Raw genomic sequence first — 15,805 nt, forward strand, 5'->3', positions numbered from 1 at the left:
ATCATGCCTATCTAGTGCCCTTGAAGTAAACAAACGTTATCTATAAATCCAAAACTCTAATTTCTGCTCAAAAAGGACAAATGGAATATAATTATCATTGCCTCCCAAAGAATCTCTGGTACTAAATTTGAAAGTACATTCATAACAATACTCTCCCAGGTCCAATTTCTCTAATCATTTAAATCCATTCTCCTCCCTTTATACTCATGTAGAGTACACGTATACAGATCCCAGTATTTCTGTGCTGCAGTTGGAAATGTGAAATCTGCACTTAGTTATATTTTACAGTATCTTTTACAGAAGTCTAATTCTGTATTTCAACACCACTTTTAAAGTACCTTCTTAGTGATTCAGTATAGAACTTTCACCTAACAACAGCAATATCATGCTTGCTCTAATTATGGTGCTAGAGTTGATATTTGTTCTTTTTTACATCACCACAGGGTCTGGCTCTGAAATTTGTCTTGGTTCTCAAAAACATTTACTGAATTAGTGAATGAATGAGCAAATGAAACTTAATACTTCTTAATTCTATTGTTATTCCAGTGAAATACACTCACACTAAAAAAAAAAATTGTATTCATTGATCCCTTTCAGTTTCTGAAGCTGCCAAAGTTTTGTAAACAATCAGCCCTTATAAACGATAATGGAATTTTTAAAGTCAAATTAATTAAAATAATTACAAAATATTTCTCACCTTATCCAATTCTACCAAAATTAGTAAGGACAAAAGTGGGACAGTGCAAAGGCACATCCCATGTGTGAGAAATAATTCTACACAGGCCAAACAGATAAATTGAATGAGAGGTTAGGAAAATCAGGGCAAAATAAGGTATCAAAAGAAAATTAACCTGTGGCTAAATGTAACCAGATCAAGAACCACAGTGCCCACAAGAGTGGAAAGATATTCAACCGTTTGGGATACAATTAGTACATATGATGTTCAAGAAGGCACAGAACAAAGAATAATCATTCAAACAAGGATTGAAATTGATATTGATTGATCTTTACTTTCAAAACTACAAAACTGGTTTATGCACGAAATTGTTTATAGTCAATCTTGAAATATTATTACCACCTGACGACCAGAAATCTTTCCTCTCTGAGTTTAAAGTTGTAGCATTGCAAAATAGTTCTACTATGAATCCCTTTTTTTGAAAGTGAACGAAAAGTTTGGGGGATTCACAGGTTCATAACTGACATTCTTTAAAAAAGGATGTAGGATATTCTCTTTGTTATAAAATCTTGTTTCTACAATGTAGCAAATACAATCATGCACTAATAAATTCTTTCTAAGCCTATTTCAACCATCACTTGAATTTTTGGCTCCCAGTAGAAACTGAAAGCATGCGCTACACACTTGGGTGTCACAGGGAAAAAGATACTTCAATCTGAACTCATCAATACTGGAGGAGAGGATGGTATTTCTTCTTTCTTTTTTTTTCCTATTTGTGATGTAATTACAATAGATTTTAACCAAAGGTGTATCTGGCCACTCCATAATGTTTTTACAAACACTGTAAGTTTTGGCTAGAATCACAACATCTCTGAGAAATGTTTTTTAAATGCATTTCTGAATGTACAATATGGCAATAATAACTATCACATTTCCATTCTAGCTTTTGAACCAAAAGTTGTGTCCCTGGTAATGGTGAGGATAGTGATAATAACAAAAATTATAATGATGAATTCTTACAATCTGAAAATACTGTTAAGTATGGTATATTAGGGATCCCTGGGTGGCGCAGCGGTTTAGCGGCTGCCTTTGGCCCAGGGCGCGATCCTGGAGACCCGGGATCGAATCCCACGTCGGGCTCCCAGTGCATGGAGCCTGCTTCTCCCTCTGCCTATGTCTCTGCCCCATTCTCTCTCTCTCTGTGTGTGACTATCATTAATAAATAAAAATTTTTTAAAAAGTATAGTATATTAAAGTTTACTGTAAAGTTTCAAAGTATTTTTTCAGCTTTAAGATGTCAGCTTTGAGGTTCAATCACATTGTCAAGATGAAGCAGCTATTTAGCAGCAAACACTGCAAAAGAATCTAGATTTCCAGAATTCAGTTAAATAATTTCCTCCACAGCAGCTACCATTTTGGCCCAAGAAAACTTCTACTGCTAAACAATGTAAGAGGAAGAGTTTGAACCTGGAAACATAAAGACCTTGATTTCCATCCTGACACTACCATTAAAAACACATATTTTTGGAAGGAACTGGACTATAATCATGAAACCACCAAGGAAATCCTAAAAGCAGGAAAGAAAAAAAAAATATTCAAAACCAAAATAGGGACACAGCAGGTGGAATTCGTTCCAGGTGTCCAGATCAGAGCTGACTCCACAGCAGAGCTGAGGAGCCTCTCTTTCTGGAGATCTCCTTAACGCACCCTTTGCCATAGCCTTCCTCTGTGCCTGCTTCACCGGGATCAAGACACAAAATGCTCAGTCCCGATGTCCCCACGTCAAAATGGTTTGCCTCCCCTTCAAAGATGGGAGTTGATTTGTCCATGAAGTCTTCATTATTCATTCCCCTCCAAAAGCAATAATTTCTATTTGTTGAAACTCCCCCCACATAAATGGCACTTGTCTCCTGGACACTGAATATTAATTAGGTGTGTGGTTTTCTATCCTCCTCTGTCAGAATCTATCCCCTCTCAGGGCAGGACCTATCTCTCATAAGTCCCTCTCTATCCTATAATTGCTAACACAGGGGTTTGAACATAGCACGTACTAAAAATATCTATTAGATGAACCACCAATCAGAATTAGGATAGACAGGTAAGTACCTAGCTAGATAGAAACAAGATGCTCTCTGCTGCCAACATATTAAAACCTGAGGGGTGAAACAGGAGTACACTGCAACTCTCCAGATAGTGACAGATAGATAGACCTCTCTAAGCCATGCATTATCAGTTTTTACTCATCTTAAGTGGATATAAAAGTCATTACTGACAGGGTACACTAATTTGCATGTTTTCATGTCTTGCTCTTCAACACTTCACACAGCATGAAACTGTAGTGTCCAGAGCTGTCATTTCCAGATCCTCCTTCCTACAAGTTAGGTTTTTTCCTCCTTTAACATTCCCTAAATATATTGTGTTTAAGCCTTGGCTTGGGAAATTTGAGATTAAAACCTTCCATTTGGATGCTGGGCAATTCAGCTAAGGACCTCAAAAGGGAATGTTTAAATTAATGGGAGATTAAAGCAAGGAGGAACATTCTAAAAGGTACTCTGTAATGGGGCTTTGTCACCACCTTCTCTGTTTTATTGGGAAAACAGTCTTTTCCCAGGGGGCTGAAAGTTTATATGCCAACATCAGTCTAGTTTAACTATTTAAAGTTAAAAATGGCAGAGAAAAAAAAAAGTCTGTAATGGAAATGCTGACATGCCATGAAGTAAGGAGGCATAAGCAGGTGCTCCTGTAACCCAGAGTCATAATTCAATCAAGCTGTATTTTGACGTCATCTGTTACAGAAAAAAGCCAAATGGTTTATGAACAGCACCAGAACCCCCAAGATTAAATTACAGCCCTGATATTTAATCATGGGTCTTACTTTGTTATTTTTAATAACACAATACATTTTAACAGTTATTCGTCAACTGCCTTAGCCAAATTGGAACACGTGATGACAAGTGAGCTGGATTATGATGTCCATCTCTCATAATCTAAATTTTGATTATTTTTTCAGAAATGGTAGATTATACACGTTTTCCTCTTCTTAAGAAACATACAGTTGGCACCAACGGATTGAGTACAAACCTTAATTAAAAGCAGCATGGGGTCCCTGACCAGCGGGTCAGGACATCTGTATTTGTGTCCTATTATAGGCAATAGCCAACTGTATGATTTGGGCAAAAGACATTTAATCCTTCCAAAAAAATGACTCTTTCCCTAAAAAATAACAGAGCATCTCTAAAGTCTCTTCTAAATCTAAATGTCTATAAATGAGTTATTTTAAAATCAATATGGTGTAGTTTCTTTGAGATTCTGGGGGTCGAAATGAAAAAATGTTACAGCTGAAAAGTTGATGACTTTTTGATTCAATTAAAATGACTGATCAAAGAGGCATTTCAGTACACGAGAATGTGTAAGCTAAAATTTTTAGAGGCAATCAGCAAATGAAACAGGTTCTTTAAAAAGTAATGCACAAATACTGCTGAACATGTGAAGGGTTGTTTGCAAAACAAATCAATACGGGCACATCCAACAATGGATTGCAGTTAATAAACTACATATAGTAATTACCACCAATGGCAGTCTAGAAAGTCATTCATTAAATGTTAATTGTCACACAAAAGTACAAAAGCATCCATTTGAACAATCTTGTCGCTGCACCTTTAAATAAAATACTTTATTACAGTCCTGAAATTCATCCATATAAACTGATTTTAAACACACCTGGGTATTTGATATGCTGATTAACTGGGCCTTTATTTATTTTGGAAATGAAAGTAAACATGACAACCTTTTTCAACATTTTTGCTATTCCTAGGAGTCGGACATTTAAAAAATAGTATATATATTGCTTAAAACAAAGTGTTAACCAATATTCTTAAGGATTAGATTACTACCTCTCAAATGTCCCCTCATAAGCATTAAGAAGCATATGGTTCAAAAGTAGCCATCCAAAACTCATGTGCAAACTCACCGTTGAGTCTAAATGGGCTCATGGATTTAGTAAATGGATAACCCAAGTGTAAGCTTAGAAATTTGGTGGTCAATTTTGAAAATTTCATTCAGAGTAGTAAGAAACCATTAACATAAATAACCTTTAAAAAACCCACAACCCTGTGATGTGCTTTACTTTCTCTAATACTTAGTGCTATCTAATTAACTTGGAAGAACACCTGGTCATAAAGTATAGCTCATAAAATAAAAAAATAAGGAAGGAGGGAATTTTTTTCTCTTCCTACCTAGCTTCATTCTGATGCTGTGTCTGCGCAAGATCTGACTTACTCAACATATAGATTTATATTCTAAAGGTTTGGCCAAGAACATTTTGGTTCAAGACTTGTAAACTGAAGAACATTTCAAAACACACCATGTTCCTTATTAGGCAACTTGAGATCTGTTATCTTGGCTTATGGGAACAGATCTAAATAGCATCATAATACTAAACGTTGAAAATCACAGGCCTGGGGCCACCAGGACTCAACTCTATGTCTTGGACGAGGCTGCAAACTTCCAATATAAAATGTAGTTTACCATTAGGAGTAAATGTTTGATCTGTAAAGCTTACAAAATTACTTTGTTTATCATAGCAGATGAAAGCAAAAAGGAATAATTTTAAGCTCAAAACAAAACTGTTTATATGACAGTCTTTACTGCTCCATGATTCTAAGCATTTAAGACAGATTCGAGCAATTAACAGCATAAACTTTCATTACATAGTTCTATTATATATGTTTATGTGACTTAGCTGTTCATCTGTTATTTAAGTGATTTTCTCATTACAATAGTAGGGTAAAGATAATTTGCTGATGCTGTCAAAAATGTTAAGCATTTCTGTCTCAACAGATCTTGGATCCCTACGCTTGTTTAATGCACTTTATTTACTTAAGTCAGTGTCAAATAGAGTACTGCTTCTTCCTTCTGAATTTAGAAAACGTAACATTTTAAGCACATGTCTGGTAATAGACACATCAAAACTTCAAAACTGCTTATTTTAGTGATGCAGATGGAGTTTAAGATTATTGTTCTTGAGTATTAAGTTTCAAAGATCTAACAATGAACTGCAAAACTTCTCTTTACAGTTAAAAATGGTAAATATTTTTTTAGATATTAACAGAGTAGGCAAGCTTTTGGTTTGATTAGGTACCTAAAAAATAACTGAGAACAAAGTATTTTCGTGGACACCCAGGCAGACTGTCTATTCACAACAACGAAAGCACACGACTTTGAAAAGATCTACTGTATTCTCCTCATAATAATAATGATAATAACAATAATAGAAAGACAGACTAAATCACATTGCAATCCAACATAAATTAGAAAGCCAGTTTATCTGGATCCCAAGGCAGGGAAAATATCATGATTTATATCATTATCTTAAATAATGTTTTTAAAAAATGCTTATCTACTCTAAATATCAGGAATAACATTACACGCCAAGCCTCAATAATATACCCTTATGTCTACATAATCTTGAAAAATAATCTGTATCAGGCTGTGTGTGTGTGTGTGTGTGTGTGTGTGTGAAAAAGATACTGAGTTAGGCAGACGGGAGTTTAAAACGTAATTTATTCCTGGCTGCCTTGAGAGCCATGTCATTGAACATCTCTGAATCTCGGTTTCCTCATCTATGGATTGAGCATGGTAAATCTCGCATCTCGTGGTTCTTGTGAGGATTCTAAAACTACGACAAATACAAGGTGCACAGTATGCCAACTGACATATTAAGAAGCACTTATATTTTGTCACTGTCATGCCCATCCACACCCTATTATTCAATCTAGGATCTTGCAAAACAGTCACAGGGGAGTTCAGGTAAAAGAGAATGATCAATAATCCAAAAATGCATTTCTAAACCTTAAAAAGCATTCAAAGGGCACGTGCACATGCAGAAGCAATATCAGCACACACATCCTATATAAATTATAGAAAAACATAGTAGGGAAACCAGAGTGGTTCCAATAAAGGATGTGCAGAGCCATAAAAAATTAGCAAATCAGAGCTTGTTTTTTTAGAATACCAAATAAAGGCACAGGTTAGAACCTCAGTTTTCTTTGGCTGTACAAGGAAGGCAGTGGGCTGTATACTCTTAAGTGGTTGCTATCCCCAAAATTCTATGATTCTAATATAATAACTTTAATGCCACTTTACTTATTTGTAAACCTACTAAATTACTCTGCTCCTTACAAAAAAGCCATCCCACCATTGTGAATTGTACTAAATAGTAAGACTGTTTTAAAACACACACACACACACACACACAAAGACACACACAATTAAGTAATTCTACTCAACAAATGCCTTTAAGGAGAGATCAATTTTTTTTCCACACCATAACCATGAACTCAAACTGTTACAGACATAAATTAATTCAGGATGCTTACCATTTGAATTTTCTCTGTGATACAAAAAGCATCCATTGGATCAATGTTTTTTCCTCACTGAATTTACTAAATTGATGTGTCATTTTGGTGTTACCTGGCTATAGCTCAACTAACCTGTATGAACATCAAAAAAATGTTTCTCCTCTTCCAAAAATGACCACAACAGGGATGAAGTAAGTTTTTACTGCTGCTCTTAATTGTTCAAACACCCATTCATTTGGCAATCCTTAACAAACACTGAACACCTAAGTAAAACTAAACAGTAACAGGGGGAAAAAGCTCAACTTTTAAACTAAGAGAGGAAGATGTAGTATCCATCACAGGCGAACTGTAAATACACGTAACAGATGTGACCAGGGCTGTTCCTGAGTATAGATCATTTTAGTGGCCCAACTCTAAAGCTACTTTTTAAAAAGATGCCAAAGCTTGTATGTTTACCTTTTGCTCATAAAAGACTCAAAGGTAATTAAATAAACTATATTTTTGTTATAATAGAAAACTAATCCTTGTTCATCGATAAATTATAGACTGTAGGTGCATTTTTTTTCTTTTTGTGACTTTGCCACCTTACTTTTTAATGAGAATAATTTTCCAATCATCCAGGCATGTGTATGCTTTTCGTTTGTTTTAAGATCAATGATATAACGGATATTAAATCCCTTTGTATAAGTTACCATATAGGTTACAAGTATTTCTTAAAAATAATTCCAGAGCCCATCAATTCATTCTGTTAAGGTCATCGAAGCTCTGAACCATCATGGCTGAATTGTTTTACTGCTCTCTGCTGAACACCTGCAAACATCAAACAAAAACTGCTGGTCCTTTCCTGGGTTGACAAAAGCCTTTCATGTGAAAAATGCTCCCTGGGAATGTCAGGCTGTAGCTCAGGTTACATTCCATTCTCCCTAGCAGCCTCACCATTTCTTAAGGTGGTAGGAAAAACCACGTTTGCAAAATGAAAGATTAAAGGGAATATGGCCACACTTTATTTTCATTCCCACATTGCAAATCACGATGGAGCATCCTCTATTAATCGATTCAAAAGCTACTGGGAACTTTAAGCATGAAATATCACCATGCCTCACTTTGAAGAAATGTGGCTGGTTTTGCAACTATGAACAGTTTACTGACTTATAGTTTGGATCTTTTTTTTCCCTAGACCTAAGTTTCAAAGCTACCCATGGAAGGGCCATCTGAGCCCACTCAAGACAATGCATATTAACCTCAAGTAAATTTAGAAAATTGTTTCTCTGTCCCAAGTTTCCTAGTCCATCCTTCCAGTTAAAGGGCAAAATGCAGTCTTCCTGATTTTTCTATTTGATATTCTTTAAAAAGAGATTTATCTTTGTTGTAGAGTGGAAATATAATCCATTTTTTTCACTAATAGCCCTGTGTTCAAATATGTCTTGAATAGATGAGAAAAACCAACACTACAATCTGTACTCCATATATTATAGTCACCATCATACTGCATGGGATGAATACCCTGCATTTTCAATCCAGCTGCCAGAACAAAATAGCCACTACACCTTTTCACCTTTACAAGTGAACATTTGGGCCTGAAAACCGCAACCATGGTACAATGTCACTTAAAGTTCGACACCTTAAAAGTAATCACAGCATCTTCATTAGAAATATCAGAACACATCTTACTAAGGATGAAGTCTCTTCCCAGATTATGCCTGTGTGGATGTGCATGTATGTGTTTGTGTATGTGTCTGTGTATATATATATTTGTCTTAAGAACTGTGTAAGTTTAATATATAATCACTTACTAAAATGCATTAATACATATTCATACTTATCCAGCCTGTACTCTCTGTAAACACTTAAACATCATAGCAAGGACTTTATTTAAATGTGAACACAGAAAAGGGACCAGATGCACAGTTGTCTTTTTAAATGTAACACAATTTCATGCTTCTAAATCACTTTACTTTATTAAACCATACCTAAACTGATACACTTAAGTTATTCCAAATGTGTCAGTTTTCACAGAAAGTGCAGAAAAGAGTTTTTTTGCACTTTGAAAGCAGTCTATCTCTGGGCCTTTCTGACATAATCTACTTTGAGATTTAAGCTGAATACACATTTTCTTAAGTAAAATCATGAAGAAAATTACTGTCAGAGGCAAAGTTAGTTACTGTTTTGATACTGTCTAACATGAAAAATTAATTTGTCCACGAGAGATACTTGTACTGATCTTTACTTCAAAGTTGTATAGAGAGTACACCACCAAAATTTGGAAAACATGATACCAAGACAACAAAAAAATGTTCAGTCTCTAAATGGAAAATACAACAGGGTCCAGGGCAGTAAAACACAAATATATGGTCAATAGTACTTTTAATCAGAGTAGACCTCAAAACTTAAAAGATAAAATAGAACTGTAGGGGTTATCTTATATCCTCTAATATTATAAATCAAATTACAGAGCTATAACTTGGCCTTATGGGGACCAGAAGGAGGGGAAGTAACTTATTTGGAAATGAGCAACTTTCAAAAGGCACTAATTTTTTAGAAGCATGCCAATTACACAAATCACAAAGGTGAACAGATTTCTTTCTTTCCAGAGCATCAAATGAAAATTGAGAGATGTGAAATTATATTCAGTAGTTAACAGAAAGTTCCACAGGCATCTCAGAGCTTAAAGATGTCAACATTTACCAGTCTGACTTAAGAATGGCACTCTGTCTAATGTACTGTTATTTACCACCACCAGAACTCCTAAATACTGCAGCTGCTTAAAAAGCATAAATGAATTTAAGCCTTAAATCTAAAGGATAGCAGGCCACCATGCATGCCTCCTTCCTGTATGAAATTCACTGGACCAAAATAAATAAATAAATAAATAAACAAACAAATAAATAAATAACCATTTTAAGTGAATATCAGATTTTCAGTTTTCACTTTAATAAGAGACCTTCAGGGAGCCCCCTATTAAAACTCCTCCTTAGATGCCAGATAATCATTGCGCACAGATTCCTTTGTGAATAGCGCTAACATCTTTTTTAAGCATCACCCAAAGACCTTTCACTTACAACACATAAAAGTCCTTCCAAATCTGCAACTTTACATATAGTAGAAATCTACTGCACAGGAAATGCTTAGGGGGGGAAAAATAGCTAAGGCACCAAAACGAATATTTTAAAGATGAATTAATTCATATTTTGCTCTCAGATTAGCAAGAGGCTCTCCATTTACAGTTATGGCTTACTATGCAGCATTCATCTGCAAAATCAAGTGCTCACTTCTCTAAAAGGGTTAATTATACATAGTATCTAATAATTAATATTACTTACAAGGGATTTTTTTCCCTTTTTTTTGAAAGTTAGATTTTTCCCTCTAATTTCAAATAGGGAAATAAATTCATTTTCCCCATGTCAACACTGGCCTTATCTTCATGTGTTAGATTACAACTGTATTAGAAAATTGCTTTTAAATTAAGTAATGGAATTCTGAGACAGTTTCCTTGCTTGATTAAAAAAAAAAAAGGCCTAATTTTAATTTTGCAAAAGATAACATTCTGTGTAAGTTATACCACCGATGGCTAATGAAATAACCATATCATTACAGGCTAAAATTTCAATGACTTTTTCAGAACAGTTCAACAGAGCCAAAAATATACAATGAGTGAATAAACAGCTAAGAACATTTAACTACATGCTAAGAAAAGAATTTACATACTTGAGCCAGTGAAATGTCCACTCGCCAAAGAAGTTGGTCCATTTTTCCCACTGCTCACAGGAGGTGAAAACATCTAAAAGAAACAAAGAAATATTACTGTCAAAAAGAAGACCTCTGTGCCTTCAGAGTTCATCAAAGATCTTTCATACTCTTACCAAACAGCTTAAGAGTTTATGCTAAGGGTTCATTTTCGTAAAATACATCAGCATCCAACTAAAACGAGCATAACATTAGCAGCCACCCCCCCCCACCCCCCATTTCCACTCTGTTCTTTTTCCTCAGGTCCATCAGATTGCCAGAACCAGGCAGCACTGCTACACTTCAAACAAACACAGCCCCCATAATGTTATCAAGATTCAGGTCTGGAGGGCAGCGGCCTCTCTAGAAAACACTAGTTTTTACAAAGGAGAAGAAAAAGTTGTTTGTTTTATATTGAAAACCTTGGCCAGAAACGTGGCAATGTCCATTTCCATCCCGCATAGGATTTGCCTGTCATATGTGAACCCAAATAAATACAAAAGTGCCACCTGCACTAAATTCTCATTTCGTCTCTAACATGAGAGCAATTTGTAGCAAGACTCTCTCACTCTCACTCTCTCTCTCACTCTCACTCTCTCTCTCTCATTCTCTCTCTCTCTCCTCTCTCTCTCTCTCCAGCATTTATTTCGACCCTAATTGGTTTCCCTCTTCTTCGACGTATCTAGTGGATAATGCGCACCTTCCCTGAGTCAGAGCCTGCAAAAAGCAAAGGAACGAATGGAGAAAGTGCAGCAAGCAGAAAGGGGGCTACAGAGCTGCCTAGGGCTACGTTTCCTGGCAAAACTTCCGAAAGCCATTTCTCCAGGAGAGGGTCCAGCAGAGCAGCAGCGCAGCAGCAGCAGCAGCAGCAGCAGCGGAAGCGGAGGCGGCGGCGGCGGCGGCGGCGGCGGCAACGGCGGCGGCGGCGGCGGCGGCGGCGGCGGCGGCAGCGGCGGCGGCAGCAGCAGCAGCAGCAGCAGCACCAGCAGCGGCAGCATGAAAGAGCCCCACTTAGAAGGCGGTTTGGATTTTTACTCGTGCGTTTTGTGGATCCTTTTTATTTTGCTTTGCAAATGCATCTTACACCAAACTCCTCTGGCATTAAAAAGGAATCACCTCCCCTGACAGGTCAGGGATTCGGTTTGGGAAAGGGGCAAAGGGATGGAGCGGGGTCCCCCACAGCCCTCAAACTCCACAAGTGTGTCAAGTTTGGTTTAGTGCTGATCGCACGACTGCGAGATCTACCCAAACGGTCCATAAAGGAGTCGAGAGCACGTACGATGCTCAGCACACGTATCCGAGTTTTCAGGTTCCTGGGAAAAGAGGTAACTAAGAGGACGCCAGGTCCTGCGAAACCCAAAGCATCATCATCAATTTAAAACTTTAAGACACAACTGGGTCCCCTATTTTCTCTTTTCCATTTCCAGAAAAAAAAATAAATCATAATAATAATAAAAGGAGTAGTGCGCAACGGGTTAGTACTCTCATGTTCAGATTAAGGCCAAGTTTTAGGGTTGTCTGTTTGTCCTTTCATTTGGAGTGAGATTCCATTATTTTGGGGGTCCGGTGGGTAGGGAATTCAAGGGCAAAGTAATTACACTCTGGGAGAGGAAGAAAAAAAAAAAAGCCTGAATCGTCCATCACACCCAAAAATTGTAGTTAAAAACTTATCAAAAAGACCTTCATGTTTGCCAAGGATTCAGCCAATTAAAAATTATTCCTGTCCTTTAGATCACTACTGGTTTCTAGCTGAAGTGTTTGGGTTTTTTTGGTTTGGTTTTTTTTTTTTTTTTTTTCACAGCTGTTGTTAGTTTCCACCGTTCTTTCTTACCGCACTGAAATCCAGTAAATCACTCAGCTCTTTGTCCGTCCCTAAGGCAGCCATTCGCTGTTGGTGATGCATTTTAGCAAAATCACACAAACCTAGAAACATGGAAATAACCGCAATCAGAAAATCCAGTCCCAATCCTTGGAGAAAACACAATCGGATTTTTGGAGACTGGGGGGGTGGGGGGTGGGGATGTGGGGGCGGGCGGGATTAAGGTGGTGAGGAGGGAGGGATGGGAGAGTTTGGTTCTTTTTTTTTTTTTTTGGTTTTTTTTTTTTTTTAAGATGGAATAGGCAGCAATAGCAAAAAGAAAAAAAAAAGAAAAAAAAAGCGATCTTGATATTGTATTTCCAAAGAGACGATCAAAACTGGTAACATCTATCTACTCTAAAACCAAATCCGGGAAGGGAAAAAAAAAAAAAAAAAAAAAAAAAAAGAAAGCCGCTCTTCAGCGCATCATTTTATGCAACAGGAGGTAGAGCGAGAAATGAATGGATCACAGAGAAAAGAGAAACTACTCGGAACGATCCGGTCTCAACTTTCCCCCCCCGGCCCCCGCCCCCCGCACACACTCGCACACTCGCACCCACGCGCGCACACTCACACGCACCACTCCCCCCTGCATCTCAAAGTAGCTACAAAGAAATTAAAGAGGAGCGTCTCCGGAGCGAACACACGTCCAAAGGGGGAGGGGGGGACAGGGTCGGCGAGGGAGGGAGGAGGGGGGGTGGGGAGCAGAGTGGAGGGTCGGATCCTGGGAATTGTCCAGCACCCTAATTCGTGAAAGAAAAGGGTTGTACAAATTAAAGTCAGGCCCTCGGCAAAGTCCGCGGTCCCTCCGAGCGGCCCGGCCGGGGTGGGGGGGTGCAGAGAGGAGGGGTGCAGAGAGGAGGGTGCAAGGGGGTGCAAAGAGGAGGGGTGCAGGGGTGCAAAGGGGAGGGGTGCAAAGGGGAGGGGTGCAAGGGGGTGCAGAGAGGAGGGGTGCAGGGGGTGCAGAGGGGAGGGGGAAGGGGTGTCTGAGCTGGGAGCCGCGCGCGGAGCCGCCGAGCCCCAGCCCCGCGCCGCCCGGCGCCCCCGCCCGCCGGCCCCCGGCGCCGCTACCTACCGGCCGCGCGCGCGAAGGGGCTCCCGGTGCTCCGCCGGCGCCCGGGCGGCGTTCATGTCTGGCCCCCGCCGGCACCGCCACCTCCCGCGCCCGCGCCCGCGCCCGCTCCTTCCCCGCCGCCGCCGCCGCCGCCGCCGCAGCCGCCGCCGCCGCCACGGATCCGCAGACGCGCAGCCAAGATCCCTGACTCTTAACACCAACTCTCTTCTCCGGGGAGGGGAGGGGACGGGGGAGGGGGGAGGGGGAGACACGCCGAGGCGCCCGGAATTGCAAGTTCAGCAAAGAAATGGGGGGGGGGCTCCGGCGGGGAGACGCGGCTCGGGCGGGCCGGGCGGGCTGGGATGCACACCCCCCCCCCCGCGGAAAAAAAGCAAATCCACACCTCCCCCCCCCCCCGCCTCGCAAAAAAAAAAAAAAAAATACAAACGAAAATTCACCGAGCACCTCATTTTCCCTCAGATCGTCAGTTACAATCTGAAGCCTGAACAGTTCAGTTTTTGCCCGTTTTCATCCATCGGAGGCACTTTGAAATTTATTCGAGTTTACATCCCCTCACTTCTTCCTTCCTCCGACTCCCGTTCCCTCTCACTCACACATCCACACACAGCAAAGCAAGTTTATACTAGGCTGCAAATACACGTGATGCAAAAAGACTTTGCCAAGAGGAACAATATTTTTCTTTTCCATATATAAACCAAGCCACATTTCGCTGGGGAGATTTTCCTTTCGGTAGTTTTGCATTTTGGGGAGGGAGGGGGGCCGAAACCTAAATTGCATACTTTCTTGCCCCTCCCTTTTAAGTCACAGATTAGTAGAGCTGCAAACTTCGCCAAAAAAAAAAAAAAAAAAAGAAAAAGAAAAAGAAAAAAAGAAAAAGAAAAAAAAAAAGGCAATTTTTGAGGGTGGATGTTGTTTTGTTTTTACACTTGAGTTCCTAGCCACGCTAAGTCCCCGCTCGCCAGCACTATAAGTTTTGAATTCAACATTTACCATTACAGGCCTTGCATGCTCTTAAAACATACTTTTTCACATCACTTTTTAGGATTAAAATTAAGCTTCGTAATTCTATCGCTTCGTAATAACAAGCGTGCTTTACCCAGGATATGCAACATTTCGCTCTTTTAACGTGTGTTAAAATACACATTCCAGAAACCCTGTTACTGCTAGATGTGCAAGTACATACACAAAATGCATGCACACACTTTTTTCCCATTGGCAAATTATTTAATAGGTTGTTCCTTTTGTTTTAATAAAACATCGGGATCGACATTTTTAAAAATCAAATTCAATTACAAACAGTTTACTCTGACAGCAAATTGTAACGTTACCTTAAATGGCCACAAATATGCTCACAATATTCCAAGGAAAGTGACTTTAAAAAGAAAGACAAAAAATCTTCTGCAAGTACTTAGTATCTCACATGTGTATCCCCCAAAAAAGTATTTTAACTGGTACTCAGTTCTGCTCCAGGGATATCCACAGAATACAAGATTATGCACCTGGCTCTGGTTTTTGCATTTTCCACCATCAAACTGCAACAAAATCCCCTCCCCCAAAAAAGAAACCATTAAAAAAAAAAAAAATTCCAACAACTTTTTCTTATTGTTTCTAAAAAAAAAAAAATATATCAATACAGGATAGTTAGAATCTTTCCTCAAACAAATCTTGTTGGTGGCTTTTTTTTTTCTTCTCCTCTTATAAAGTCTTAAACTTGTTCCAAGTTTAGAGGTGTCTCATCATCATCATCCTCCTCCTCCTCATCATCATCACCATTGACTCCCCCGTGGAGTCACATTGATAATAATAGGTTTCCCTGAAAGATACATTGTAATCCATTCACATCCGGGCACTGCGGGCTTATAAAGAGAAGGCGCTGCGGCCGCGGCTGCTCCTCCAGACAATGACTGGGGAGGGGCGGGGCGGGAGCGGGCGGCCATAGAGTCGTAAACACGGCGCCTAGAGCGGCGCCCAAGATGGCGGCGCGCACGGGCCCCGCCTCCTCCGGGAGCGGCGGGCGGCGGGCGGCGGAGAGAGGAGCGCGGCCGCGCGCGGGGCGGGCGCGGGGGCTCGGGGGCGGCCGCGGGCCCGGGCTCCTGCGCGCCTCTTCCGGCTCC

The 15,805-nt window shown here is 39.6% G+C and overlaps 1 protein-coding gene across 13 annotated transcripts in view; it reads right to left on the reverse strand.

Annotated features, from left to right (window-relative positions):
• TCF4 (transcription factor 4) overlaps positions 1-15,535 on the reverse strand; it is a 355,096-nt gene extending 339,561 nt beyond the window's left edge. For 5 of the 13 annotated variants that reach the window (XM_041739354.1, XM_041739350.1, XM_041739351.1 and 2 more), the window contains exons 1-3: positions 13,692-13,847; positions 12,590-12,681; positions 10,741-10,813 (exon numbers count right to left, since the gene is read on the reverse strand). In XM_041739354.1, the coding sequence (XP_041595288.1) occupies positions 10,741-10,813; positions 12,590-12,661 (145 nt within the window). In that variant the 5' untranslated portion in view covers positions 12,662-12,681; positions 13,692-13,847. Of the gene's footprint in view, positions 1-10,740; positions 10,814-11,458; positions 11,549-12,589; positions 12,682-13,691; positions 13,849-14,135; positions 14,265-15,019 lie in introns of those variants that run through there. The other 8 variants (XM_041739369.1, XM_041739349.1, XM_041739348.1 and 5 more) reach the window with 8 other exon arrangements.
• Between the last annotated feature and the right edge of the window lie 270 nt (positions 15,536-15,805).

The sequence above is a fragment of the Vulpes lagopus genome, chromosome 24 (genome assembly GCF_018345385.1).
Source record: "Vulpes lagopus strain Blue_001 chromosome 24, ASM1834538v1, whole genome shotgun sequence".
In the NCBI taxonomy this organism is placed as follows: Eukaryota; Metazoa; Chordata; class Mammalia; order Carnivora; family Canidae; genus Vulpes; species Vulpes lagopus.